The following is a 27,139-nucleotide window of genomic DNA, read 5'->3' on the forward strand; positions in this document are numbered from 1 at the left end:
CAGGAGCTGGTGCTCATGGGCAAAGAGAATTTCTGAGGCAGATCCAGACTCACACTGTGAAAAGTTGGGAGTTGTGTAAGGAAAGGAGCACTTCAGGGGGCTGGACTCCTTCAGAGCTCTGTTCACTTGTTGTGGGACCAGCTGCTTTCATTTTGGAGTGCTGGAAAACAGCTGGGTTCAAGTAATGGTGGGATTTAGCTCTGGGAGCTCTGCAGGATGATGATTTCCCAGTTTGGTGAACTGGAGCTTGTGTTCTCCTTCTGCACAAGACCTGTGCCATCTTCAGGAGCCTGACTGTCTGTATCCACTCAACAGGAACTCCAACAAGTCTCAGCAGGAGTTACTGCTGGATCTCATGTGGTCCATCTGGCCAGAACTGCCAGCCTATGGAAGAAAGGCTGCCCAGTTTGTAGATCTCCTGGGATACTTCTCCCTGAAAACACAACAGACTGAGAAAAAGGTACAGTGACATTCCAGAAAGGAGGTACAGCATCCCAGGTGCTCATTTATGGTACAGCTGGGAGAGATTTTCTGTCAGAAGAGCTTCTGGGTGAAATTGTTTGTGTTCCTATGTTAAAAAAAGCAGGATCCTCAAAAAATTTGGAAGTGTGGATTTTTGTTTTATTGTTTTGGGGGTGAAATTATCCTGGTGAGTTTTTTATTTATTGAGAAAGATTAGAGAGGAGTATGGGACAACAGTAAGGGGAAAGAGATACCAGATAAGGAGACAAAAGTGACAAAAGAGAAGAATTTCTAAGACTTCTTTCCCACTGGGTTTTTTTTGTGGATCTGGCAGTTCCAGTTTATAGATTTTTGATATTGCAACTCCTAGAAATCTTTTGTAACCGTGATTTTTGAGCGAAGGAAGTGTTGGCCTCTTCTAGGGGATCAGTGGGATTGAGAACAAATAATTTAGAGCCATTGATACTTGAATGAGTGTGGTTAAAGAGCTGGGAATGCTGTACAAATCTTGGCAGGCATTTGCAGTGATTGACTGACAAACAGCACCACTTGTGTAAATCTCTAATTTTAGGACCGATTACAGTCCTGGGTAATGATTTAAACATGTAAATTCCTGTGGGTGTAGTGTGTGCCTCGTCTGGGGGACCTGGAACACCGCAGGAGGAGGGATATTTGTGTCTGTGTAGCAATAAAGCATTGCTTTGAGGAGTGGCTTTTCCTGGTTGTGTTTCAGCTGAAGGAATATTCCCAAAAGGCCGTGGAGATCCTCCGGACTCAAAACCACATTCTCACCAACCACCCCAACTCCAACATCTACAAGTGAGTCACTTCTGCCTTTGATCCATGTCCCTGGAGGGCTTTCCAGCTGAGCTCCATCCACGGGGGAATGCACAGCTGTGCTGGGGATGGACCCTGCTGAGGTTCCATCTCTGCTGGGAGAGCAGCAGAGTCCTTCCTGCCAGGTGGAAACCTGACGTTCTGTGCCCTAGCAGCAGGGCCTGGCTTTAGCTCTTCTGCTTTCACTGTCAGTAAATGTTATAAAATCTTAGGCCCAACTGAGAATAAGAGATTGCAGATTTAAGTGTTGTGTTCTTGGTCCCACCTTGGCAGTTGATAATTACAGTGAAAATGCTGTTTTAACTAAAACCAGTTTTTTCCAGCGTGATTTAATTGTAACAGTTCTGTTACACATTGTGACTGGGGGAAATTAAAGCAATTCTGCTTGAATGGCCTGTGTTTAAACACAGCAAATGCCCAGTTCTGTAGTCAGTGCTGTTCCCTCATTCCAGCACATTGTCTGGGCTCGTGGAATTCGATGGCTACTACCTGGAGAGTGATCCTTGCCTTGTCTGCAACAACCCCGAGGTGCCTTTCTGTGTAAGTAACCCTGGAATCACAGAATCATGGAATATCCTGAGCTGGAAAGGGCCTACAAGGAGAGAATCCAACCCCTGGCCCTGCACAGACACCCCAACAATCCTGCCCTGGGCATCCCTGGGAGCGCTGTCCAAATGCTCCTGGAGCTCTGGCAGCCTTGGGAATGTCACCATTCCCTGGGGAGCCTGGGCAGTGCCCAGCACCCTGTGGGGGAAGAACCTTTCCCTGATATCCAACCTGACCCTGCCTTGGCACAGCTCCAGCTGCTCTGCAGGACACCAGCTGTAACTGCTGTTATTAAATCCTTCCCAGTGGTAGAGATCCCAGCCATTTCCAGCTGTGCTTTCCTGTGTCCCTGATGTTTTGGGATGCCCTGAGACAGGCAGTGTGTCCTTGGTTTGTCTCCCCAGTAGCTCAGGGATCCCAGCCATTTCCAGCTGTGCTTTCCTGTGTCCCTGAGGTTTTTTGGGATGCCCTGAGACAAGCAGTGTGTCCTTGGTTTGTCTCCCCAGTACATCAAGCTCTCCTCCATCAAAGTGGACACGCGCTACACGACCACGCAGCAGGTGGTGAAGCTCATTGGCAGCCACACCATCAGCAAGGTGACAGTGAAGATTGGAGACCTGAAACGGACCAAGATGGTGCGAACCATCAACCTCTACTACAACAACAGGACCGTGCAGGCCATCGTGGAGCTGAAGAACAAGTATGTTCATCATGTTTGGTGTGCAATCTCGAATCCGATTTGTTCCCTTGGCTTCTCGTTTTCCCCAAGGTTCCTCCTTAGACTATCACTCATCACTCTCAGCCCACATGGAGTGGGGTTGTTCTGAATCCCCTACAGTTGTTGAAGAAAAGATCCATATTTCTTCTGAAGCTTGAAAAATGTCCATAAAATCTGTGAATTCCAACTTTGTCCAGACTCGCTTTTAAGCACCTGACTTAATTGTGTGGGAACCAGTAGTAATACCAAGAGCACGTCATGGGTGGTTTGACTGCAAAAGGGATTTGGACTTTGCAGCATGTCCAGGAATGCTGAAAGCATTAACATTGTTTGTTTGAAGCCACAGAGTAGAATTAAAATGAGAAGTTGGATGGTCTCACTCTCAGCTCTGCTTTACCTACCAGAAATGGCTCCTTTTCAACACGCTGCTCAGTCTGGAGCCAGTCCTGCTTATGTGCTTCCCCTCCTTACTTCTTGAGATGTTCTCACCAGAATCAGATCTCTCTGGCTTAGGGATTAATCTGTGCCCGCCGCTTATTGCTTATTTGAAGTCTTAATCCTCTGTGACATCACAAGTGGCTGCTGTGGAGAGGATTATGATGTCACAAAGAGAGGATTCTGACTTCAGGTTGAGAATAAGCAGTGGGAGCAGATGAGATCTTTAAGAAATAAATATCCTGTTTTCATGCAAATGTCCTTACTAATAAAAAAATGGAGGTGAAAATCCCTAGAAAAATGTCTGTAGAATTAAAGTTTTTCCATGAGGCATCAACAGCTCTTTAATCCCAAACAGTCTCTCTCTCTATGAAGAGGATAAAGGCTTAAAATGTATTTCTGGCTACATATCATGTCAATACAGAAGCTAAGGAAACGAATCCTAGAACTGCTCTCCATTCATCCCAGTTAAAGGAGATTTGGAGCCGAGACGGTTCCATTTGGCTTCTCCTCACACGTGGGTGGGGAGGGAACTTCCCTCTGGAAAACCTTCCCTTCCCTCCCCTCCTGCAGGCCGGCTCGCTGGCACAAGGCCAAGAAGGTGCAGCTGACGCCGGGCCAGACGGAGGTGAAGATCGATCTGCCCCTGCCCATCGTGGCCTCCAACCTGATGATCGAGTTCGCCGACTTCTACGAGAACTACCAGGCGTCCACCGAGACCCTGCAGTGCCCGCGCTGCAGCGCCTCGGTGCCCGCCAACCCCGGCGTGTGCGGCAACTGCGGCGAGAACGTCTACCAGTGCCACAAGTGCAGGTCTGTGTGTGCCCAGAGTCACTGTGTGTGTGCCCAGAACATCTACCAGTGCCACAAGTGCAGGTCTGTGTGTGCCCAGAGTCACTGTGTGTGTGCCCAGAACATCTACCAGTGCCACAAGTGCAGGTCTGTGTGTGCCCAGAGTCACTGTGTGTGTGCCCAGAACATCTACCAGTGCCACAAGTGCAGGTCTGTGTGTGCCCAGAGTCACTGTGTGTGTGCCCAGAACATCTACCAGTGCCACAAGTGCAGGTCTGTGTGTGCCCAGAGTCACTGTGTGTGCCCCCAGAGTCCCCAGTGTCCCTGTGTGTGCTCCCAGTGTCCCCAGAGTCATTGTGTGTGTGCCCAGAACATCTACCAGTGCCACAAGTGCAGGTCTGTGTGTGCCCAGAGTCACTGTGTGTGTGCCCAGAACATCTACCAGTGCCACAAGTGCAGGTCTGTGTGTGCCCAGAGTCACTGTGTGTGCCCCCAGAGTCCCCAGTGTCCCTGTGTGTGCTCCCAGTGTCCCCAGAGTCATTGTGTGTGTGCCCAGAACATCTACCAGTGCCACAAGTGCAGGTCTGTGTGTGCCCAGAGTCACTGTGTGTGTGCCCAGAACATCTACCAGTGCCACAAGTGCAGGTCTGTGTGTGCCCAGAGTCACTGTGTGTGTGCCCAGAACATCTACCAGTGCCACAAGTGCAGGTCTGTGTGTGCCCAGAGTCACTGTGTGTGTGCCCAGAACATCTACCAGTGCCACAAGTGCAGGTCTGTGTGTGCCCAGAGTCACTGTGTGTGTGCCCAGAACATCTACCAGTGCCACAAGTGCAGGTCTGTGTGTGCCCAGAGTCACTGTGTGTGCCCCCAGAGTCCCCAGTGTCCCTGTGTGTGCTCCCAGTGTCCCCAGAGTCATTGTGTGTGTGCCCAGAACATCTACCAGTGCCACAAGTGCAGGTCTGTGTGTCTCACTGGGTATCCCCAGGGTGTCCCCAGGGTATTCCCAGTGTCCCCAGAACATCTACCAGTGCCAATGTGCAGGTCTGTGTGTCCCCAGTGCCACGGTGTGTCCCCAGAGCATGTACCAGTGTCACTGCGTGTCCCCAGTGTGTGTAGCAGTGCCACCAGTGCAGGTGTGTCCCCCAGAGCCCTGCCGGGTGCCCCACACCCCTGCCATGTAAATCCCCCACTCTGGTTAATACAAGCACAATCAAATTAGTGGGGAAGTATAAAACAGGCTTACAGGGATTTAATGTAATTCAGGCTAACAAAGGGAGCCTGTGAGCACAATACTCACGGAGCTGAAGTTTCACATCAAGCCCTCGAAGTTCACACCACAGAATTCCCTGGAGCAGGTTATTTTTGGCCTGCCTGGGCTGGAGTTCAGCTGTGGGATTGCAGGGGTTCCCCCAGGATCGCTGGCTGGGGCTGGACAGACAGTCCTATTCAGGGCTTTTGTTGTGCTCTCCTCATTCAGAGCAGGCTCAGGGGTAATTTACTGTGTGCTATTCACATTTCCACTGGGGCCTTAGAAATCCTTCTCTTTTGTCACTTTTGTCTCCTTATCTGATATCTCTTTCCCCTTATTGTTGTCCCATATCCCTCTCTAATTCTCACGGGATTCGAGGTGTTTAGCAGGCTCTTTCCTGGTGGCTGCTGGCGGGTGGAAAGGTTTCCACATCCCTTCTTGAGTTCTGGGAGCTGTAAATCAGTTCTGCCGTGCTGGCCTGGTGTGCAGTGGGGTAGGGAGTGCTGCAGTCAGTCCCACTGCAAAGCCCAGCCCCTACAAACCAGAACAGTTCCTTTATCTGTGTTCTCCTAAAGGACACAGTGCCCCAGCCTGACTTTCTACTGGGAATTGCTGCCATTAAAGTAGAATTGTTAGGAATAAATTTTGTTCCTGCTTTTTCCAGCCAGAATGTGGCACTGCTGTAAGGATTTCTTTTTGTAGGTTTTGATTCTCATGTATTTCCCTTCCCAGGGCAGTGTGGTCACTGAGACGTTTTAAGAGTCACCCACCTTTTTTAGCTGAGTCTGTTCAGTTCATTTCATTGCCTCAGTTGCCTCGAGCTGCAGGTTTTGAGCTGCTGCCTTGCCTTTCAGGTCCATCAATTACGATGAGAAGGATCCCTTCCTGTGCAATGCCTGCGGCTTCTGTAAATACGCCCGCTTCGACTTCATGCTCTACGCCAAGCCCTGCTGCGCTGTGGATCCCATCGAGAACGAGGAGGATCGCAAGAAGGTGAGGCTGGAGCTCTTGGCCAGTGTGGGGACAGCAGGGGTCCATCCCCTGTCAAAATCAGTGCTCCTTCAAGGTGCTCTCTGACTGATGCATTCCGTATTTGTGTCGTGCTCCACCAAATGTGAAATTCTTCAAAAGCCATCATTCAGTGCCTGGCTTATGAGCTGACTGCATCTCTTTGCCTTGCTGTAGAAGGGGATGGTTTGAGTTATTCTGTTTGCTTCCCATCCCACCTGAGAAGCCCTGCTAATGATGAAGAACCCGCTGCCTCCATGTCCTGTCCAAAGGAGCAGTGTGCTCAGTGGAGTGTCATGTCACAGGGTGTGCTCGGTGTGGTGTCACCAGAGTGCTTCTCAGGGCAGAACCAGGCTGCAGGGTCACTATTTAGTGATTTCCCCCCTCCCCCAAAGAAAGGCAAAAGAGAAGACTTGGAGCTTAGTGTTGTAGTTCTGAATATGAACAAAGAGTTTCCTTTCCTTTTTCCTTCGCAGGCAGTGACAAACATCAACACTCTGCTGGACAAGGCTGACAGGGTGTATCACCAGCTGATGGGACACCGACCACAGCTGGAGAACCTCCTGTGCAAAGTGAACGAGGCAGCCCCTGAAAAGCCCCAGGTAACAGGGGACAGGTGGAGCTTGCCCAGACCTCCAGGCTGGGACACGCTGGCCTTGACACTGCCCAAGGCACTCCTTGCCTCAGACGCTGCTCTGCAGTTGTTAGTTTTGTGTGGAGCCTCCATATGGGATTCCTCTTTGCTTTCCCCTGTTCCAGGATGAGTCAAGCAGCAGTGGAGGGATCAGTTCTACCTCAGCCAGTGTGAACAGGTACATCCTGCAGTTAGCCCAGGAGTACTGTGGGGACTGCAAGAACTCCTTCGATGAACTTTCCAAAATCATCCAGGTACGATGTGCTTTGGTTTGGATTTGGGTCAGGTGTTCATTAGAAATAAAAAACAAAATGTTGCCATTCTTCATTTAATAATGTCACTAACAACAGGTGATCAGCTGCATCTTCTCAGGGAAATAATAAAACAATAATTTCTAAAAGCTATGTATTAATTAGTAAAAATGCAGCTAGCTTGTGAAACTGGTTTTCTCAGCAGCTACATCATGGAGAGCAGGAGACTGAACAGATGGTTAATTAAAGAGAATTGAATTTTTGCATGTATCCTAAGTGTTTGAAAACACACCAGTCTAAAAGGTGACCTACAGAAGCGTTTTATAAATTAAATCTATTTATTTGTGTTCAGCAATTCACATAAAAGAGCCCTGAAAAACCTGCTACATGATGAATGCCCTTTTGGCTGTGATATTTAAGCATATTAAATATATTTAGCTCTTTCTATATAGAATAAATTACTCTGACTTGCTCTGCCAGTATTAACAGTAATTAATACCATGGATTTGTCACATTTCCAGTGTTACATTGCATGTAGTGTAAACAGCAGGGCAGATAACTGGGAGTTAGGCTGATACTCCTAATGGATTTCCCAAGTCTGCCGTTGCCATGAAGGATTTCAAGTTTGAAAACACTTGGTTAAAAATGTTTGTCCACAAAATACGCAGTGAAAATAACCTGTGCCAGGGACTGGCATCATGTGCCAGCTCAGAATTACCCTGTCTGTGTTCCCAGAAAGTGTTTGCCTCCCGGAAGGAGCTGCTGGAGTACGACCTGCAGCAGCGCGAGGCGGCCACCAAGTCCTCGCGCAGCTCGGCGCAGCCCACGTTCACGGCCAGCCAGTACCGCGCGCTCTCCGTGCTGGGCTGCGGCCACACCTCCTCCACCAAGTGCTACGGCTGCGCCTCGGCCGTCACCGAGCACTGCATCACCCTGCTGCGGGCCCTGGCCACCAACGGGGCCATCCGGCACATCCTGGTGGCCCAGGGCCTCATCCGCGAGCTCTTCGACTACAACCTGCGCCGGGGCGCGGCCGCCATGCGCGAGGAGGTGCGGCAGCTCATGTGCCTGCTGACCAGGTGAGAGCTGCGCCGGGCACTTCCCTTCCCCATCCTTCGGGAAGGAAAAGCCTCGCAGGAGGAGCTGCCTCAGAACCACAAAGTGCTCTGGGCTGGAAGAGACCTCAGAGGCCGCCCAGTTCCACCCCTGCCATGGGTTTATCTTAGACAGCAGAGTGTAACCTCCAGCTCCTACCCCGCGTGCATTTGTTGTCAGCGAAGGTGAACTCCCAGGAGCTTTTGGCATGTGGTACAAGCAGAGCGTAACAGTGTTCTCTTTTTCCTCCTGGAATCAGGGACAATCCAGAGGCCACACAGCAGATGAATGACTTGATCATTGGGAAGGTTTCTGCGGCTCTGAAGGGACACTGGGCAAATCCAGACTTGGTGAGACATTCCAATGTTTTCCTGTTTCTTTGTTCTGCCCCTCTGCACTGCTGGTGTATTCTAATCATTGCATCTTCTCTCTTATGGTCTGTTTGTAAGAAAAAAATTGAGACTTGGTAGGAAATGAGGTAAATGTCAGAGTAAAGCACAAAATGTTGTGTACAGATACATGCTGAAGTTTCCTCAGCCAGTTCCCTGCCTCGCCTTTGGTTGTACCTCTCCAGCAGGTTACCAGTCACCCCAAGTGTGCATGGCATTAAATCAGTTTAGCTCCATGTGTCTGGAACCTGAGTTTATTAAAGATGAGAAGGCAGGAAGGCGTGGGGCACCCCCAACACCTCAGACACCATCTGTGTTGCAGGCGAGCAGCCTCCAGTATGAAATGCTGCTGCTGACAGACTCCATCTCCAAGGAGGACAGCTGCTGGGAGCTCCGGCTGCGCTGCGGTGAGCTCAGAACCGGGCAAAGCGTCATTTCCCACTGCTGTGCCCAGGGCCAGGAAATACAGGGAGATTTCTACCTCTAAACCCATTTCATGTGCTGTGTAGAGCTGTGGAGGTGTGTCCTGTCTGCAGCTCTCACAGGATAATGAGCATCCCTGTCTGTCTTTCAGCTCTCAGCCTCTTCCTGATGGCAGTGAACATCAAGACTCCGGTGGTTGTTGAAAACATCACCCTCATGTGCCTGCGCATCCTCCAGAAGCTCATCAAGCCACCTGCTCCAACCAGCAAGAAAAACAAGGTACTGCCTTAGAGGCTGAGCAAAACACTGAGAATTTGCTGATTGAAGTCTGGCACACAGTGATGAATTAGTTTGTGAGGAAGCCAGGACTTGCTTTTCCTGGTCACTGTTCCTGGGGAAGCACAAGCCCCGTGACACTGCTCTGTACACACTGCAAATTACAGGTGGCTGCTTTCTATTTTTCACTGGGTTTTGGTGACTTTGACCGTTGCTGTTCATGCTTTGCTTTTTCCCCCTCAGATCTGAGGCACGAGGAAAGAGCTGCTTCAAAGCTGCAGCTTGGTTATTTTGGGCAGGCTTTTGGTGCTTTCAGCAGCTTTGTAGAATCAAGTACCTAATTTAATAGAATCAAGTGCTTCTGACTCAGATTTTTAAATACAGAGCTACAGTTCTCATAAAAATATATTGATTGACTGCTATTGATTTTAATTTAGGATTAGATTTGCAGGAGAGAAGGTATTCTGCTTTGATCTGCCTGTCTGATAATCACAGGTGGATGTCAGAGATGGGTTTACTCTCTCTTAGTTCACCGTTAACAGACACTGTATTACCCTGCTGCTGTCCGAGAGCTGCATGGCCCAGCCCCAGCGATTCACCTCAGGAGTTGCTCTTTGGGAGCAGACTGTGGCTTTCTGAAGAATCACAGAGCTTTTTTTCATTTGCTAGGATGTGCCCATGGATGCTCTCACCACTGTGAAGCCTTACAGCAACGAAATCCATGCACAAGCTCAGCTGTGGCTCAAGAGGGACCCCAAAGCATCGTACGAAGCTTGGAAAAAGTGCCTCCCTGCCAGAGGTAACCCCTGTGCCTGTGACCTGCTGCAGTTCTCTGCAGGAACATGTGTGTCCCCCCAGCTTTAATGTGGAATACGCTTCTGTGGAGTGGTGTTGGCTTCTGTCCCGTGACATCTGATACCATCCTCACACTTAGTCCTTAGACTTGTAGCACTGACTTTTCCAGGCTGTGTTGCTCAAACCCTAAGCAGAAAATGCATGAAGAGAATCAGGGCATTGTAAACAATGAAACTTGTTGCTTGTTTAAATTGATACCAGCCAGCTGGAAAGCTGATGGAATTCCTTGAGAGAGGCTCTGGGAATCGAATGAGGCTTGGAATTGAGCATGGCTCCACACAGGAGTTAAAATGGCAGCAGGGGGAGATGGGAGGCACTGAGCTTCCCAGCTGAAGTTTGGCAAGTTCCAGTGAGAAGACAAAAACGCTCTGGCAGTTTGCAGTTCATGACTGTGACAGTTCTCTTGGGCTCTGCTCAATATTGCAGGTGCAGATGCCAACGGGAAAACTCCCAGCAAAGCTGAGCTTCACCAGCTCTACTTGTCAGAAAAATATGTCTGGAAGTGGAAGCAGTTCATGAGTCGCCGTGGGAAGAGAACTTGTCCTCTGGATCTCAAGCTGGGACACAACAATTGGCTGCGACAGGTAAAGGTGGGGAGAGCCCCGGGGCAGAGTTCAGTCACAGAGTGTGGCTGGTTTGCTGCAGTTCCTGTGCAGGGGTGTTTGGGGAGGCTGGGACTCGCTGCCTCTAGTTCCAAGTCAGGTTTGCAGCTGTGTTCCCCTAAAAATGCTGCATCAAACATTTCTCTGGGAGTCTGTGTGTTCCTAAACTCCGAACCTCTCATTGCCACGGTGCTCCTGCCTGCCTGATGAGCTGCACCTCTGAGGGTCACGGACCAAAGCTTTGCCCTCGTGTGTGTGGATCAGCAGGTCACCCACGCCATGCACTCTTCAGACACTCTGGTGCTGAGCAAAGCAGGAATTGTCACAGAACCGAGTGCTGGGAGAGCAAGAAACGCTGCCACCAGCTCACCCAACAGCCCCAGCCTTTTTGTGAGCTGTCACAAGTTCATCTGTGCCCATCAGTCTGACCTGGCTTTTCCTGCCCCCGCCCCAGGTGCTGTTCACTCCTGCCACCCAGGCTGCCAGGCAGGCTGCCTGCACCATCGTGGAGGCCCTGGCCACCATCCCCAGCAGGAAACAGCAGGTCCTCGATCTCCTCACCAGGTATTCCTGTGCTGCCACACCTGACAGCTCCACGAGTATTTGGATCAGAATCTCTCCCTTCTTGCAGCTTTTGTCACACCTCTCCCTTGCATACCTCCAGTTCAGGGGTCTTTTTGAGCTGGATTTTTAATTAGCTGAGAGGGTATAGATTTAGGGAGACTTGGGGTTTGCTGCCTGGCAATGAGCTGTTGCAGTCTGTGCTTTTTCCAGAAGTAAGGATCTGTTGTTCAGCTGTGTGGCCAACATTTCCCCTGCCTCTTCAACAGCAAAATAATAGGGTGAAATCTTCCAACTCCTGGGACATAACTTAGCCCAGCTCATGCTGACAGCACAGTCAACTCCTTTTTGGGACAAATACAAATTTAACCAGGGAGTAATGAATATCAGTGATGCTGTTAGCAAGGACCACAGGGAGGATGGATTTCTGGAGGCTTTTTCTTTCTTTCCATGGTGTCCTTAAGCTGGAATGCCTTTTGTTGCTGTGAAGGGGTTGTCAGCTTGTGTTTCTCTTTCACAGCTACCTGGATGAGCTGAGCATTGCTGGTGAATGTGCTGCTGAGTACCTGGCCCTGTATCAGAAACTCATCAAACCTGCCCACTGGAAGGTCTACCTGGCAGCCAGAGGGGTTCTGCCCTATATTGGCAGCCTCATCACTAAGGTGTGGATTTGTGTGCAGGAAATGACCTGCTAGCTTGGCATTTTTCCCTTTGAAATTCCATCCCTTTGTTCAGTGCCCTGTGGCTGACCCTGCCAGGGTTCTCAAGTTCACACTCCAGTGCTGTTACCTCTGAACAGAGGGAGGCCACGGGGGTTTTAGCCCCAGCTGGAGAATTCCTCAGCACTTTAATTAAGTGCTCTGGGATTATAAACATTGCCGCACTGCCTTGGCACCAGCTCAGAGCTGGAAGCTGTTGTCCAGCTCCCAGACTGGACTCTGAGAGCCCTGAGGGACAGGGAAGGATCAGGCGTGCTGCCATGGCTGGAGTGGGAATTGCAGCCTGTTGGAGAGGCAGCACACTGAGTTTGCAGTGTTCAGAGTGGTAGGAGTCCTCTGTGGGGATCCCTGCTGCACTCCAAACAGGCAGGTGACACTCTCCATATCAGTGGTGGCCTTGAGTCCTCCTAGAGGGCCACTAGAGCCGAGCAGTGGTGGCAGGAAGGTGCAGGGAGAAAATGAGTGGGATATTTGTGGCAGTTTTCCTCTCCTTTCCCCCTTCCCTCCCTGCTGGTGTAATTGTGCTTTCTCTGTGCCTGGCTCAGTTTCTGGGCCGAGTTCCTTTGCACCCTGTGTTAGACACTGATCATTACTGGCGTTGCAGGGTCTTGGCCTGACAGGCTTGTTCATTATTTTCAGGAAATAGCTCGTTTGCTCGCCTTGGAGGAAGCGACACTCAGCACGGATTTGCAGCAGGGATATGCCCTGAAGAGTCTCACAGGTACTCAATAGTCCTGCAGCAGGGTTGCAGCTGGGGTGCTCATTGTTCTCTGACAGCCTGTAGCAGAATTTCAGAGAGATCTCATTCAGCTGTGTTGCCATTATCAGCACTGGATTTTTGCCATCGATTTAGCACTTAATCTCTAAATGGATTTTTCCATATTTCCTATGGTTAGTAAGAGTTTTTAGCTGAACTGTGGTAACATATCAGGCAAGCTTCATCATTTCACTTTATTACATAGTACAGTCCCTGGCAGCACTGTAAACCCTGCTGCTTTATTCCTACCTGTTGCTCCTACCTCCCTGTTCCATGGGAGCTTTATTTCATCTTCTAGGGTGTATACCCTTTTACAAAAATTTGTTGGAAATGGAAATACCTCAAGAACTAGGTCATTGTTTATTGTATCCTCTTTCACATTCTTCAGACATTAGTGGGTGAATTCACAAAGCCTGGCTTCTTGCAAGTGGCAGCATGTTGATCAGTGTGTCATGGGAAAGGATCCTTGTGTTTGCTGATTCTTTACTTTATTGTTGGAGTGACCAGTTTGGTGATGTCACTGATAAGTCATGTCACATCGTCAGAGGGATTAGAGGTGTTACAAGAGGAGCAATCATCTGCTTTTGGAGCAGCTTGCAACAGAAAAATGCCAAAGAGTGCAGAATTTTGTATCAAGCACTTAGGACACTCCTTGGGCCCTTTTCTCATTCCCAAACTATTCTTCCATATGTTACAGTTTACAAGACAGGCCGAGGCTTTTGCCTCCAACCACTCAGTTCACAGGAGTGAGCTTTAGACCACAGCCTGATGGGAGTTGGAACAAGCCATCTTTATGATACTGTGCCCTGTTTGCTGCTATGAAATCTAGAAATCCAATTCTCTCCCGCCTCCTGAATTTTGGTGGCTTTCTAGGTCTTCTCTCTTCCTTCGTGGAGGTGGAGTCCATCAAAAGGCACTTCAAGAGCCGGCTGGTGGGCACGGTGCTCAACGGGTACCTGTGCTTGAGGAAGCTGGTGGTGCAGAGGACAAAGCTGATTGATGAGACCCAGGACATGCTGCTGGAGATGCTGGAGGACATGACAACAGGTAAAACCACCTGTGTTCCAGAAATCCAGCCTTTGGATCAACCAAGATGAAAAAGCAGAACAGCCACACAAAGAACTTTTCTAAATGACTGCTGTAGTCAGGGGGGTTCATGGCTTCAGTATTTCCTGTTGGCACAGAAAAGTTGAATAGCATTTCTAGTCTCCTCTTATTTCCAGGAATCTCAGCCTCCTCCTGTTTATGGGGCTGTTTTACTGCAGCCCAGTCATGCAGAGGCTTTCCTAGTAACCCTACCAATAAATCCCTTTCATCTTTCACCGAGGGGATTCGCAAAAGAAGAGAGCACCAAAGCGTGGGGCTGACTGCAGGAGGATTTATTGTGTGTGCTGAGTTCAAGTGGAATCTATAAAATTGACTCCAGTGTCCATTTTAATGCTCCCTTTTGTTGGCAGGCACAGAGTCTGAGACCAAGGCGTTCATGGCAGTGTGCATAGAGACCGCCAAGCGTTACAGCCTCGACGACTACCGGACCCCAGTGTTCATCTTCGAGAGGCTCTGCAGCATCATCTACCCTGTGAGTGGGGCAGGGCTGCACCACCAGGAGAGTCACACTGCCTAAACAGAGCCAGGGAGTGCTTTGGGAAGGGACTTGAAGATTGTCCAGTGCCACCCCCTGCCATGGCAGGGACACCTTCCACTATCCCAGGTTGCTCTGAGCCCCGTCCAACCTGGCCTTGGACACTTCCAGGGATGAGACAGCCACAGCTGCTCTGGGCACCCTGTGCCAGGGCTTCACCCTCATAGGGAGGAATTTCTTCCCAATATCTGACCTAAATTTCCCCTCTTCCAGCTTAAACCCATTCCCCCTTGTCCTGTCACACCAGTTCCTGATGAACAGTCCCTCTCTGGCTTCCCTGGAGCCCCTTCAGACCATGGGAGGTGCTCTGAGGTCTCCACACAACCTTATGTTCTCCAGGCTGAACATTCTCATCTCTTCCCAGTCCCCTGAGCAACTCTATGGTCTTCTCTGCACTTGCTCCAACAGTTTCATGTCCTTTTTTTGTTGAGGAGGCACAGAACTGTGTGCAGTGCTCCAGGTGGGGTCTCATGATAGAGGGGGACAATCACCACCAACCACCTCTAGCAACCCTAGATCTGGTTCCTTTTCCCCAGGAACAGCAGTGTCTGCAGTCATGGTTTGCCATTAGCCAGTGCAGAGCTCTATCCCAGTGTATCCCAGTGTATCCCATTTGGGAGGTCGCTGTTCAAGTTCCCTGAGGAATTTGGTTGCTGAATGATCTTGGAGATCCTCTGAGTGTGGCGTGCAGAGCAGATGCACCAGTGGGGAAAGGAGTGAAGGTTTAGGGACATCCTGCCATAAAAATGCAGGAATGGGAGCATGGTTAGGGAAAAACTTACTCGCTCTGTCTCTGCTGCTAATCTTTAGGAAGAGAATGAAGTCACCGAGTTCTTTGTCACTCTGGAGAAAGATCCCCAGCAGGAAGACTTCCTGCAGGGCAGGATGCCAGGGAATCCCTACAGCAGTAACGAGCCTGGCATTGGGCCTCTCATGAGGGACATCAAGAACAAGATCTGTCAGGACTGTGACCTGGTGGCTCTGCTGGAGGACGACAGCGGGATGGAGGTGAGAATTTCTTGAGGTGGGGATTTCTTGCACAGACCTGTGGGATGCCGGTTTTGGGCAGCTGGTGGTTGCTGGGGTGGTGATGCAACAACCTGAGCTTGTTCTTGACTTGTTCTTCTCTCCCTTTCAGCTTCTGGTGAACAACAAGATCATCAGTCTGGATCTGCCTGTGGCTGAGGTCTACAAGAAGGTGTGGTGTCCCACAAACGAGGTGTGTGTTACCTTTGTACATGTTAACAGCACAGAGCACCCGTCCTTCATACCAACAAAAAAAAAAGGGGAAAACATCAAAATCACACGAGTCAGGATTTATTTCCTGGCATGTAATTTACTGGGTGTAACTGCTCAGCACCTTTTGGTGCTCTGTTAGGACAGATTGTGCACAGCCCTGCAACGTGAGTGATTGCAGAGCACTGCCCCAGGTGAGCTGTGTCCTGTGTCACGTGTGACTCTTCCTGAGGAACAAACTCCCTGTGTTCCCTTGGGGAGAGCTGAACGTTGGCGCTGCCTTTCAGAGCACATTTCACACTCCATCTGCACACGGCAGTTCCATGTGTGTGTACACACAGGGACACCAGATTGCTCATCAGTCTGTGCTTCGGGGACGAACCCAAGTTATTTATGCACAGAACATCCAATGGTTCTCCATATTTGCACTTCTGCTCTTGTGTTTTTCGTCAGCATCTCAGGCACTTGGCAGATTCATCCTCCCAGTTTGCTTTTCATAGTATTTGTTGAGTGTTTTTCACATGAAGAAACGGACCCAAAAGTCTTAAGGGTCCAGTCCCTCATGTGCTGAGCTTGTTCCAGAGGTGGATGTGGTCCAGACCAAGCTCTTCCCTTCTTTCCTCGTAGCCACTAAAATGAACTCCCAATGAGGCCATCAGGCTCAATCTTGCCCACTACAAATAGGTTTTTAGAGGCACTTGAGATCATACAACAAGACTGATTTGCCCAACATTTCTTGGTCATTCCTCATTTCCTCCTGGCCTCAAATCACCTTTGAAACCTCAGTTTCCTGAAATCATTTGTGGGAAGAATTCAAACAAAGTGCCAGTTAGCAGTGAATGAAGATAAAATGGGTCTCATTAATGCTTTATTTCAGTAACAAAGCCTTCAGTACTGCAAAATCGAGCCCAAACCTTGTGAGAGGGATAATTTTTTAGCGAGGTACCAGCCTGGAAAGGGAAGTGAGGTGCCGGTGTTAATCCGTGAGTTCTGATTTGAATTCTGATCCAGTCTCTGGTGGAAATGATCCCCGTGCTGCCCCTGGGAGCAGCGAGGAGCTGTTCCCGTGGGATGCCAGGCTGGAGCTGACGTGCAGCTCTCCCAGGCAGCAGCTCTGATGGTGAAAGGCAGAGTTTGCTCAGCATTCCTGTGGATGAACAGCTTTCATCTGTCTTCCTTTGTGAGCACCTCCTGGAGCCGCCCGTTCCCTGGGAGCGACAGGCGCACAAGAAACGCAACCTCAGGCCCCTTTTTGTTTCCCTTGTCTCTCAGTGGCTTTTTTTGTTCATCTGCCGTTTTACCAGGGCCCCTGTGGTGTTAATTGCTGGTCGCCAGCGTGGCCTTTGAGCAGATCTTCCCCCCGGGGCTTTCCCTGTGCTTATGTATTTGCAGTGACATTAAGCACTGCTTATTCCACATTAGGCTTAGCACGATCCCTGACAGGTTTTCTCTTGCAAGGTCTCCTGCTCCCAAATCTGGGATTTTTCTTTTCTGCTTTTTATTCAGACCTATGGATTAAAAATGGAAAGTTTTGTGATATGCTGTCAGTATTTCCAGCTGGAAATGCATCTGGAAAACTGTCCCTTTCTCAGGGTAAAAGCACGGCTTTTTTGGCTGCATCATTTCAGTGAGGTACTGTCTTACTGAAAGCTCATTAAATTGCCTTTTTACTCCTCCTCCCTTTGCCATCACTGCAGATTTTATCTGTTTGAAAGCATTCGTCCAATTAGCCTGTCCTGCTTCATTTCCTGGGCTGTGCCTGCTCCCTGTATTTCCCAGGTATGCTGTGCCATACTCTCTGAGGAAAGGTTGCCATGGAAAGCAGGTGTTCCTTTGCAGATGAACCCGTTTTCCTTGGCTAAACCTTTCACTGGTGCTGAAGGAAACCTGGAGGAGATGTAAGGAGGAAGAGACTGTTTATTACCAGTCTGTCAATTAATTGGCAGTGCCAAGAAAAGCTGGACAGACCATGGGATGAGTTACTGATGTTTTTGCAGGTGGCTCAACTGTTGTTTTTAATTCATCTCAGGAAGGGGAGAATGAGGGAGTGAAAGATTTCCCTGTGTTACCATCCTCGGGTGAAACAGCACGAGGGAGAGCTGGGGCTGCAGTGTCTGCACACCCTGAAACCAGAACCAGGCTTGTGCACGAGTGCCCAGAGATACAATTAATGAAAAGCTCTGCTCTTGCAGGGGGAGCCCATGAGGATCATTTACCGCATGCGGGGGTTACTGGGAGATGCAACGGAGGAATTCATCGAGTCCCTCGACTCCACCACTGGTAATGCATTTGTCTGCTGAAAGCTGGGATTAGATTTGAAATCTGAGGTTTGCTGCAGAGCAATGACATTATTATCCTCACAGCAGTGAGCTTAAAGTTGATTGACGTTGCTTTTGCTGCATTTACCTGCTTCACCTCGAGTGAAGGAGGATTTTAACAGCGCTTTAAAGCTGTGCTTCAAATGTGAGCACTTGCATGGCACGGGGACCATTCTGCCCAGCCCTTCTTCATCTTCCTGCTCTTAATTCTTTTTGAATTCCATACAACTGAAGTGACTTGAATTGCTGGTAAATGCGTGCTGCTCTACGCCCCATTTCTGCTTCCACTGCACGAGCGTGTCCCTGTGGCTGCTCCTGTCCTCACCACCCCTGTCTGTCCTGCAGATGAGGAGGAGGATGAGGAAGAAGTGTATAAGATGGCAGGAGTGATGGCCCCCTGTGGAGGCCTGGAGTGCATGCTCAACAGACTGACTGGGATCAAGGACTTCAAGCAGGGCCGGCACCTCTTAACCGTGAGTCTCCCTTTGGCTCTGGGGTCAGGAGTTACAGGGTGCAAAATGCCACAGACATCCATGAGGTTTAGACAATCTCCTTTGAGCTCTCCCATTCCTCTTGGTTAACAATTCCTTACAGAATTTGAAGTGTGTAGAAGCTGAGGAGTTGGTAAGACTAAATCCTGTCTCTCTCTAGCGTTTCCTGCCTTGGCCTTATGTGAAAACCAAAGCTGTGCTAAGATGTATATACAGATGTAAAAATCTGGGCTGAACTGTACCCCAGAAGTGTAATCAGGTGTATTACTGGGTGCTTTTAGTTTCAGCAAAATCCCCCCCTCGTTGTGCAGGTACCACAGAGATCCCTTGTCTGTGTTTTCTGTAGGTGCTGCTAAAACTCTTCAGTTACTGCGTGAAGGTGAAAATAAACCGGCAGCAGCTGGTCAAGCCAGAGATGAACACTCTGAATGTCATGCTGGGGACTCTCAACTTGGTAAGGACAGCCTCGGCTTCCAGAAGTGTTTATTCCATGGATTCCCATGAATTTAAGCCACTTCTGGCTGCCCTGCTGCCTTGTGGCAACTACGAGAGATGGGAAGTGTTGCTGTGCTGGCATGCAAATGATCCCTTGGACGTTCCCACCCTAAACCAGTGACTGCTGGTGTTCCAGTGCCTGCTCCCACTCAAACCAGTGCCTGCTGGTGCTCCCCTGAGTGCTCCCACTCAAACCAGTGACTGCTGGTGTTCCCCTGAGTGCTCCCACTCGAACCAGTGACTGCTGGTGTTCCAGTGCCTCCTCCCACCTCAAACCAGTGATTGCTGGTGCTCCCCTGAGTGCTCCCACCTCAAACCAGTGGCTGCTGGTGCTCCCCTGAGTGCCCCCATGTCTTGCAGGCTCTGGTGGCTGAGCAGGAGAGCAAGGACAGCGGGGGAGCAGCTGTGGCCGAGCAGGTGCTCAGCATCATGGAGATCATTCTGGATGAATCCAACGCAGAGCCTCTGAGCGAGGACAAGGTGAGTGCCCGGGGCCTTTGCCTGGAATTCAGGATTGCACATCCCTGCTCACGGGGATGCTGAGCTCCAGGAGCTGCAGGGGGGTGCTGATGGAGTCTGAGCCTCCTTACCTTCTGGCAGGTCTTGGGGAAGGGCTCCAGGAGGGCCCTGAAGCAAAAGCACTGCGAGGCTTTGTTAGGATGGGTCTTGCATGGTTGGGTGAGGGTTGTTAGGCACTGCTTGGATCCTTTCCTTCCTGCTTTGGGCCACAGGCCAGGGAGAGACAAGAAAAGACACAGCTTGGCCTTGTTTTTTGGAGTGTTTTTGTATGTGTTGAAAACATGATTGATTTTCCAGCTAATTGAGAATAAAATGAATCTCAACCAGACTGACAACAAGAAGAGTTTCTCACTCATCTTTTGAAGCTGTGGGTGGACAGGAATCTGGTGTGCTTTGGGTTGGAATTATTAGACTTTTGCCTGGAAAATGCTTTAACAGTAGGTGGAATAAGGCAGCTGTCAGCTAGAGGAGTTGATACTGATGCCTTGAGGTGGCCACCTGAAAGCAGAGGCTAGACAAAAATAAGAGAATAAAAGGAGATATTTCTTTGAAGGGCCTTCAAAGGCACACCCTGGGCAGTCCAAAGGCTACACCCAAGATGGACCCTGGGCCACGGGTTCTTCACACTTTTATAAGTTCAGTCCATTTGCATGTCAGGGTTAATTCTCCAATTATAATTTCAGTTAATGATGTAATTACCCCAAGTCTGCCCCTCCTCTTCAGAGCCTTTTAGTTTGCACATTTTGGGGCCTGGGACGATCGAGGTGTCCTTGAAGAGCAAACCTAGAGAGGCTTTGTTATGTCTGACCAGCGTGAGAGAACAGCAGCTACCAGGCCACACTTCAACTTCAGAGTGACACACCAGGCAGTACAGGACTTGAAAAATCTAAAAGTTAAAACCTAAGGCATCAATATCATCCCACAAGACCTTTGGGAACGAGGCTGGGGTTTATTTTTATCAGCAACTACCCCTTCACAACTGGAGTAGTCCTCCAGCTACCAGAGTGAGGATTTTCCTGTCGATTGATTCCTGAATGTAAATCCTGCTCTTCTTCCTTCCCAGGGCAACCTGCTCCTCACGGGGGACAAGGACCAGCTGGTGATGCTGCTGGACCAGATCAACAGCACCTTCGTGCGCTCCAACCTGAGCGTGCTGCAGGGGCTGCTGCGCATCATCCCCTACCTGTCCTTTGGGGAGATGGAGAAGATGCAGATCCTGGTGGATCGGTTCAAGCCCTACTGTAACTTCGACAAGTACGTTGGCACAGTTCAGCTAAAAGCCCCTGAAATCAGCTCTACTTTATTTCCTCACTGGTGCTTACTCCAGTGTAATGCCAGGCTTCAGCTTCCTTTCCTCTTTCACTTCTAAGCCATTTTTGAAAGAAATATGTGAGCTCTAGCTGGAGAAATAGGTCCTTAGAGAGTATTGTGAGGTGACAGGGGCCTGAGTGGCTTTTCTGAGTCTCTGAGCTGGGGCAGCTACATCATGCAGTGATAATGAAAATGAGAATTACAGGCAGAGTGACCATTTCTTCTCTTTGTTCAGGTATGATGAGGAGCACAGTGGAGATGATAAAGTTTTCTTAGACTGCTTCTGTAAAATAGCAGCAGGAATAAAGAACAACAGCAACGGCCATCAGCTGAAAGATCTCATCCTGCAGAAGGGAATCACACAGAACGCCCTGGATTACATGAAAAAGCACATTCCCAGTGCAAAGAAGTAAGAGTCACTACTTAATGTGTGTGGTTAATGTGTGTGACTGTCCTGGACATCCTCCTCATTCCATCCCCACAATCTCCCAAGAAATCCATGAACAAGTGCACGTTCAGGAGCATTCAGAGGTCTGATGAGGCAGTGCACATACAGGGATGAGCTAAAAAGCCTGAAATCCTCCCATTTGATACCCATCCAAGCTGATTCCTTGGATATCACCATCCTCGTGTTTCCTGCCTGTCCCCTCCTGTTGCACAGCAACAGAGTTTTTGCTGTTGGTGGCCAGCTCATGGACATAAATTCCCCAGGCTAAGAGTTGGCACCGTGGCTGTGCACAGCATGGAAGTGGGAGTGTGGCTGTCCCTTCATTAATTAGCTGACAAGGGACACGGGGGAGGGAGTCCTCCCTGCATCCTGGAGCTGTGCTGCTGGCTGGGACACTGGCCCTCAGCTGCTGCCTCTGGTTTTCCATGCAGTTTGGATGCAGACATATGGAAGAAGTTCTTATCTCGACCTGCACTTCCTTTTATCCTGCGCCTGCTCCGAGGCCTTGCGACGCAGCACCCTGCAACACAGGTGAGGAGACTGCCTGGGAGGCACGGGGGACGTGCCTGCATGGTCACTCTGCTTTGGGCCTGGAGCTGAGGGTTAATTCCTCTAAGAGTTGGTTCTACACTCATTTGTCTTGGGTTTTGTCATCCTCACCATAGCTGGAACAGTTTTGCTCACTGCTTTTCTCTGCCCGAAGATGTTGGTTCTAGTCTGATGGGAATTTTCTTAGGGGGATAAAGCAGAGAGAAGATCCAGTTCTCCTGATCTTACCTGTTCCAAGAATATGAAAGCCTGTTGGGAATCCCAAAGTAGGCATAGATATGGAAGCTGTTCAGGTATTCCCTGGGCAAGTTCTGCCTTTGCAGAGCATCCTCTGGGTTTTGTGTGTCACACAACAAGATTGGGAACGTGACTTTGTGTCTTTGTCTTGATGCCTTGAGCCTCTGCTGGGCAGCTTGGGGCATCATCTGGAAAAGTCAGAGATTCTGACTTCAGTATTTCCTCCTGCTGTGTGGTGTGAGACTGACACACCGATGTGAAAAGAAGGTAATTATTGATAAGCTCCTCAGGGCGTGTTTGTTGGTGTTTGAAGGCATCAATACAGTGTCTTACCACAAAATAAATGTTTTATCCAACATCCCCATCTGAGCTCTTGGTAATGGCCAGCGGAGAGGCAAATTGCCCCAGTGTTACACACAGCTTTAGGGCTCAGGGGCATTAAAAAAGGAAGGAAGACACTTGTTGCAGCTCAGGGCTGCTGTCCCTGTGGGATTAGAGGGGACAGGCCCTGTCCTGAGCCCCTGTTCCTGAGCAGTGCTGCGTTCCCATCCCTGCCAGGTGCTAATAGGAACAGACTCCATCACCAACCTGCACAAACTGGAGCAGGTGTCGAGTGACGAAGGGATTGGGACGTTGGCAGAGAACCTCCTGGAGGCACTGAGGGAACACCCCGAGGTGAACAAGAAGATCGACGCCGCGCGGAAGGAGACGCGCGCCGAGAAGAAGAGGATGGCCATGGCCATGAGGCAGAAGGCCCTGGGCACCCTGGGCATGACGGTAATGGCTGGGTCGTTCAGGGGCTTTTCTTCCTGCCCTGCTCAAAGTGCCTCAGCAGGAAGTGTGTAAAATGATTTCTTGATGGGTATTGCAGAGCTCCAGCCCCCAGCTTGCCTGGTGCTGCCGGAGAGGGAACACGGCTGCTGGGAAGTGGGATGGGCATTCCAGTGCCAGTGGTGGGGCTGGTGTGGTTTGTCATTCTGTTTAACCTGCTTGAGCTTTTCTCTCTTCCAGACAAATGAGAAGGGCCAGGTGGTGACCAAGACTGCGCTGCTTAAACAGATGGAGGAGCTGATAGAGGAACCGGGACTGACCTGCTGCATCTGCCGGGAGGGATACAAGTTCCAGGTAGTGGGAGCTAAAAGTTCCACGTCATGGTGGATGGGAGATGCAAGTTTCAGGTAAAGGGAGATTCAGTTTTCAGGTGAAGGGAGATTCAACTTCCAGGTGAAGGGAGGTGCATTTTCAAAGCCCTCTCACCTCCTAAGGGGACTTGCCAGTGTCTGGCTGCACAAGTGTTGGCACTGGAAGATCAAGAAGTCTCAGGGTTGGTTCTTGAGATCAGTAATTCCAGAGGTGGCTGGGAAGTGGAAGTGTGTTTTCAGTGAATACAAATATCAGTTTAAGCAGTTTAAACACAGTATCAGTTTAAGCTTGAGGTTGAGACTGGGAGAGATTCAATTCAGTGTGGTGTGGAAAGAGCAGGAAATGTGACCTGTTGCAGAGCTGAGTGGTTTCTAAGCCAGCTGTGTGTCCTTGCAGCCCACCAAGGTACTGGGGATTTACACCTTCACCAAGCGCGTGGCACTCGAGGAGTTTGAGAACAAGCCCCGCAAGCAGCAGGGCTACAGCACCGTGTCTCACTTCAACATCGTGCACTACGACTGCCACCTGGCAGCTGTGAGGTACGGGCTGCCCACAGCCTGGGGCTCAGGGCCTTTCAGGGTGGTTTGGGGTCACGACACTCACCGTGGAACTCGGTGTGGGTGGGCTTGGTTGTTGGTCACTTTGCAGCCACTTCTCTGTCAGGGTCTGCTTTGATATTCTTCCCTTCTCTGTCAGGGTCTGCTTCCACAGCTTCTCTCAAGGCTGGCCTTGGCAGAGTCCAGGCCTGGACTCTGCCAAGGCCAGCATTGAGAGAAGCTGTGGGCTTGTCATTTTTGGGATGTTTCCTTAGACAAAAGCTTGCATCCTCCTGACTTGCCCGCCGTGCTCCCTTTCTCCGTGCAGACTCGCTCGGGGCCGTGAGGAGTGGGAGAGCGCAGCCCTGCAAAATGCCAACACCAAGTGCAATGGGCTCCTGCCCGTGTGGGGGCCCCACGTGCCTGAGTCTGCTTTTGCCACGTGCTTGGCACGGTGAGTACAGAGAGGTTCTTCCCCAGCTGGTTGCATGTGGGTGAGTCAGAGCCTTGCCACATACTCCTCTGAAATCTTGGCATCAGGGGTGGTGCAGCTGAATCTTGGTAAAACGGAGCCATTTCAGGTTCTACCATCAAGAGTGAATCTCCTAAAAAATACAGGTGTCTGTTTGCTCCTTGGCTTTGTGTAAATAATTTCGGTGCCTCCTTAGCCCCCACTCACTGCTGAAGGTGCAATGTTGATTCATTTGTATGAAAGAAACCTTCTGATGCCAGTGGATTCCCTGGGGTAGATTTCCAGACTTCTCTGGGATGGTAGTGAGGTATTTGAGCACCTACCTGGAGCAGATGGAGATGCTGTTGGCAGGATTCTGGTTCACCTCGTGCTGGGTTTGTAATGTCACATTAGAAATTTTGAACCTGACAGGGTGTAGGTGTAGATGAGGTATTGGGAAGAAAGTCTTCCCTGTGGAAGGGTGTGCACTGGCACAAGATGCCCAGAGAAGCTGTGGCTGCTTCATCCCTGGAAATGTCCGAGACCAGGCTGGATGGGGCTTGGAGCAAGCTGGGATAGTGGAAGGTGTCCCTGCCCATGGCAGGAGTGACACTGGATACTCTTTAATGTCCCTCCCAATCCCAGTGTGGGATTCTGTGGGATCAGGAGTGGTAACCTCCTGGAAGCATTTCAGCCAGGGAGCTGTATCCGAGGTCCTGGACATGGGAAAACAGTATTGATGAGTGGATAGATATCTGCAGATGGAATTGGATTTGCCAGAGTGAGCCGAGAGGCTCCCTATGGGGAAGTTAATCCAAGGTAGCAGGGGCTGCCCTTGTGCAGCCTCTTCACTCTCTAACGCTTCTCTGGGCCATCCTTGCTCGGCTCCTGGGCTGTGCTGTGCGAGGAGGAGCCTGCTGAAGGTTTCCCTGCTGTTTTGCAGACACAACACGTACCTCCAGGAGTGCACGGGGCAGAGGGAGCCCACGTACCAGCTCAACGTGCACGACATCAAACTGCTGTTCCTGCGCTTCGCCATGGAGCAGTCGTTCAGCATCGACACCGGGGGAGGCGGCCGGGAGAGCAACATCCACCTCATCCCCTACATCATCCACACCGTGCTCTACGTGCTCAACACGTCAGTGCCACCCTCACCCTGCCCTCCCTCAGCTCTGAGTGCTGCACTCTGGGCTCTGCTTTGTGCACGGGGCAGGAAAGATGGGAAATCACACAAAGTTTTAGGAGGAACGGGATTGCACATCTTAAGTAGGTTGTTAAGGATTTACATTGTTGGGAGTGAAGCCTGGACATGCTGGATAACAGGGAGCCTATTGAGTAAAAGCAATTGGGAATTAGCTTCTCTTTCCATTCTAGATGTAATTATTACCTCTGGGGTGAGCAACAGGGTTATTACATTAAAGAAACTCTGCCAGCTTAATTTTCTCCTGAGCAGGCAGAAGAGACACTGTGATGAAGTAATTGTTAGTTGAAAACTTAACCCTGATATCATTTTATTCAGTGTTCAAATAACACAGTTTTGTTTCCAGATTTGACATCCTGGAATTCTCCTGGAGGAGGGTTCAGGTCCATCAGATTTTCCTGATATTTTTAGTTTTTTTTTTGGGCTATCATTATTATTTTTTACCAATAAACAGCAGTGCTTTGGCACTACATTGAGGCTACATGGCCACATCCGTAGGCACCCAGATGCTTTGGAATGCATGAGCTGGTTCTGATCCTGCAAAAATGGGATGCCCATATTTATCCTCTATTTGAGTAGTTAGATATTAGTAAGTAATACTAATTAGATGAGGGTATAAATATTAAAATACGCACCAAGGTCACTCCAAATGCAGTGCAGTGAAATCCTTCTCACGTTCCCGCCTGGAACTAATCAAGGTTTTGGCTGTAATACAATTTGTCTTTTGTTTTTAATATCTATCTCCAGATCCCTGTGCTATTGTTTTTCCAGGCCTTTGGGAGACAAATAAATGGAACTATTTGTTTCATCTTGTTAGGCTGCTGTTAGCACCACAGAGCCCAGAACCCACTGGGCAGACGTGGAAAAAGGCCTTCTGTACTTCCCAGACAGAATTTTTAATACGAAATGGAGAAAACAAAGAGCTACTGCTTGGCTCCCAGCTGCATCTTCCAGCAGATGAAAAGGTCACACAACCCTGACAGCTTTATCTGCTGGGATGCTGCTTGATGTCTGATAGGGAGAGTTTAGTTTATCTCACTTAAAAACCAAGGGTCTGACCTGGCTGGCAGCCTCTTCCTGGTGCAGCAGAGCCGCGGGTGTGGTGAAGTGTGATGCAGCTTCCCAAAGGCTCCTGTGGCACGTGGTTTGCACTGTCACTTCTGGGGTGTCAGGACTCCTGGGACACTGGAGCTCTGGGGGAAAGGAGGAAGGTTGTAAAATGGTATTGATACAAGCTTGCAGTAAGTGCAGTGTCTCTGGGGTTTGGGTTTGGCCTCTATCTTCCCAGGGGTTGCTTTTGCACTAGAGGAGTTGTGTAAATGGATCCGGGTTGGCTGCAGGAGCTGCAGTCGCTGTGCGGTGTCCCATGGGAGATGGTTCCACTCCAGTGCCCGGCCTGGCTGGCCTGGCTCCGTCTTTTTTCTCCAAAAAAAGGGAAAAATACCTCTACAGTGGTGTTGTCTTCCATTGGGGCAATGGCAGCTGCCTGGCAAACCTCTCTAGTGGCACCCACAGCTCCAAGGAAAATGTGTTTGCTGGGCTTGCGTGCGTCACTGGGAGCAGATCCTCAGCCAGGGGATGAATTAGGGGGAGGCTGGTGGTGCCCAGCTGTTTCCCTGGGCAGGGGGCATGGGCAGCCCCCCCGAGCTCCTGGGGAGCAGCAGCTGAGCCCGCCGGGGCCGGAGCAGCCCCTGAGGCTTTCCTTGTGTTGCAGAACCCGGGCAACCTCGCGGGAGGAGAAGAACCTGCAGAGCTTCCTGGAGCAGCCCCGGGAGAAGTGGGTGGAGAGCGCCTTCGAGGTGGACGGGCCCCACTACTACACCGTGCTGGCCCTGCACATCTGTCCCCCGGAGAGGTGGAGGGCCATCCGCGGGGACATCCTGCGCCGCCTCCTCGTCACCTCCCACGCACGCGTGGTGTCCCCGGGCGGAGCCAGCAGGTCAGTCCCCTCCC

General features: G+C 50.2%; 1 protein-coding gene across 5 annotated transcripts in view; it reads left to right on the forward strand.

The window, feature by feature from the left end:
* The window catches only part of UBR4 (ubiquitin protein ligase E3 component n-recognin 4), an 82,774-nt gene that overhangs the window by 49,978 nt on the left and 5,657 nt on the right, over positions 1-27,139 (forward strand). For all 5 annotated transcript variants that reach the window (XM_082295681.1, XM_082295682.1, XM_082295683.1 and 2 more), the window contains 34 exons: positions 316-460; positions 1,196-1,281; positions 1,752-1,839; positions 2,352-2,545; positions 3,572-3,811; positions 5,894-6,032; positions 6,524-6,649; positions 6,807-6,935; positions 7,668-8,011; positions 8,287-8,377; positions 8,739-8,823; positions 8,991-9,118; positions 9,785-9,914; positions 10,397-10,554; positions 11,027-11,136; positions 11,654-11,795; positions 12,492-12,573; positions 13,483-13,656; positions 14,067-14,188; positions 15,062-15,259; positions 15,390-15,470; positions 17,680-17,767; positions 18,151-18,278; positions 18,643-18,750; positions 19,152-19,271; positions 20,374-20,564; positions 20,857-21,030; positions 21,501-21,600; positions 22,414-22,632; positions 22,867-22,980; positions 23,395-23,537; positions 23,863-23,988; positions 24,929-25,123; positions 26,901-27,125. In XM_082295681.1, the coding sequence (XP_082151807.1) occupies positions 316-460; positions 1,196-1,281; positions 1,752-1,839; positions 2,352-2,545; positions 3,572-3,811; positions 5,894-6,032; positions 6,524-6,649; positions 6,807-6,935; positions 7,668-8,011; positions 8,287-8,377; positions 8,739-8,823; positions 8,991-9,118; positions 9,785-9,914; positions 10,397-10,554; positions 11,027-11,136; positions 11,654-11,795; positions 12,492-12,573; positions 13,483-13,656; positions 14,067-14,188; positions 15,062-15,259; positions 15,390-15,470; positions 17,680-17,767; positions 18,151-18,278; positions 18,643-18,750; positions 19,152-19,271; positions 20,374-20,564; positions 20,857-21,030; positions 21,501-21,600; positions 22,414-22,632; positions 22,867-22,980; positions 23,395-23,537; positions 23,863-23,988; positions 24,929-25,123; positions 26,901-27,125 (4,923 nt within the window). The remainder of the gene's footprint in view (positions 1-315; positions 461-1,195; positions 1,282-1,751; positions 1,840-2,351; positions 2,546-3,571; positions 3,812-5,893; positions 6,033-6,523; positions 6,650-6,806; positions 6,936-7,667; positions 8,012-8,286; positions 8,378-8,738; positions 8,824-8,990; positions 9,119-9,784; positions 9,915-10,396; positions 10,555-11,026; positions 11,137-11,653; positions 11,796-12,491; positions 12,574-13,482; positions 13,657-14,066; positions 14,189-15,061; positions 15,260-15,389; positions 15,471-17,679; positions 17,768-18,150; positions 18,279-18,642; positions 18,751-19,151; positions 19,272-20,373; positions 20,565-20,856; positions 21,031-21,500; positions 21,601-22,413; positions 22,633-22,866; positions 22,981-23,394; positions 23,538-23,862; positions 23,989-24,928; positions 25,124-26,900; positions 27,126-27,139) is intronic.

The sequence above is a fragment of the Coloeus monedula genome (assembly GCF_965178545.1).
Source record: "Coloeus monedula genome assembly, chromosome: 22".
In the NCBI taxonomy this organism is placed as follows: Eukaryota; Metazoa; Chordata; class Aves; order Passeriformes; family Corvidae; genus Coloeus; species Coloeus monedula.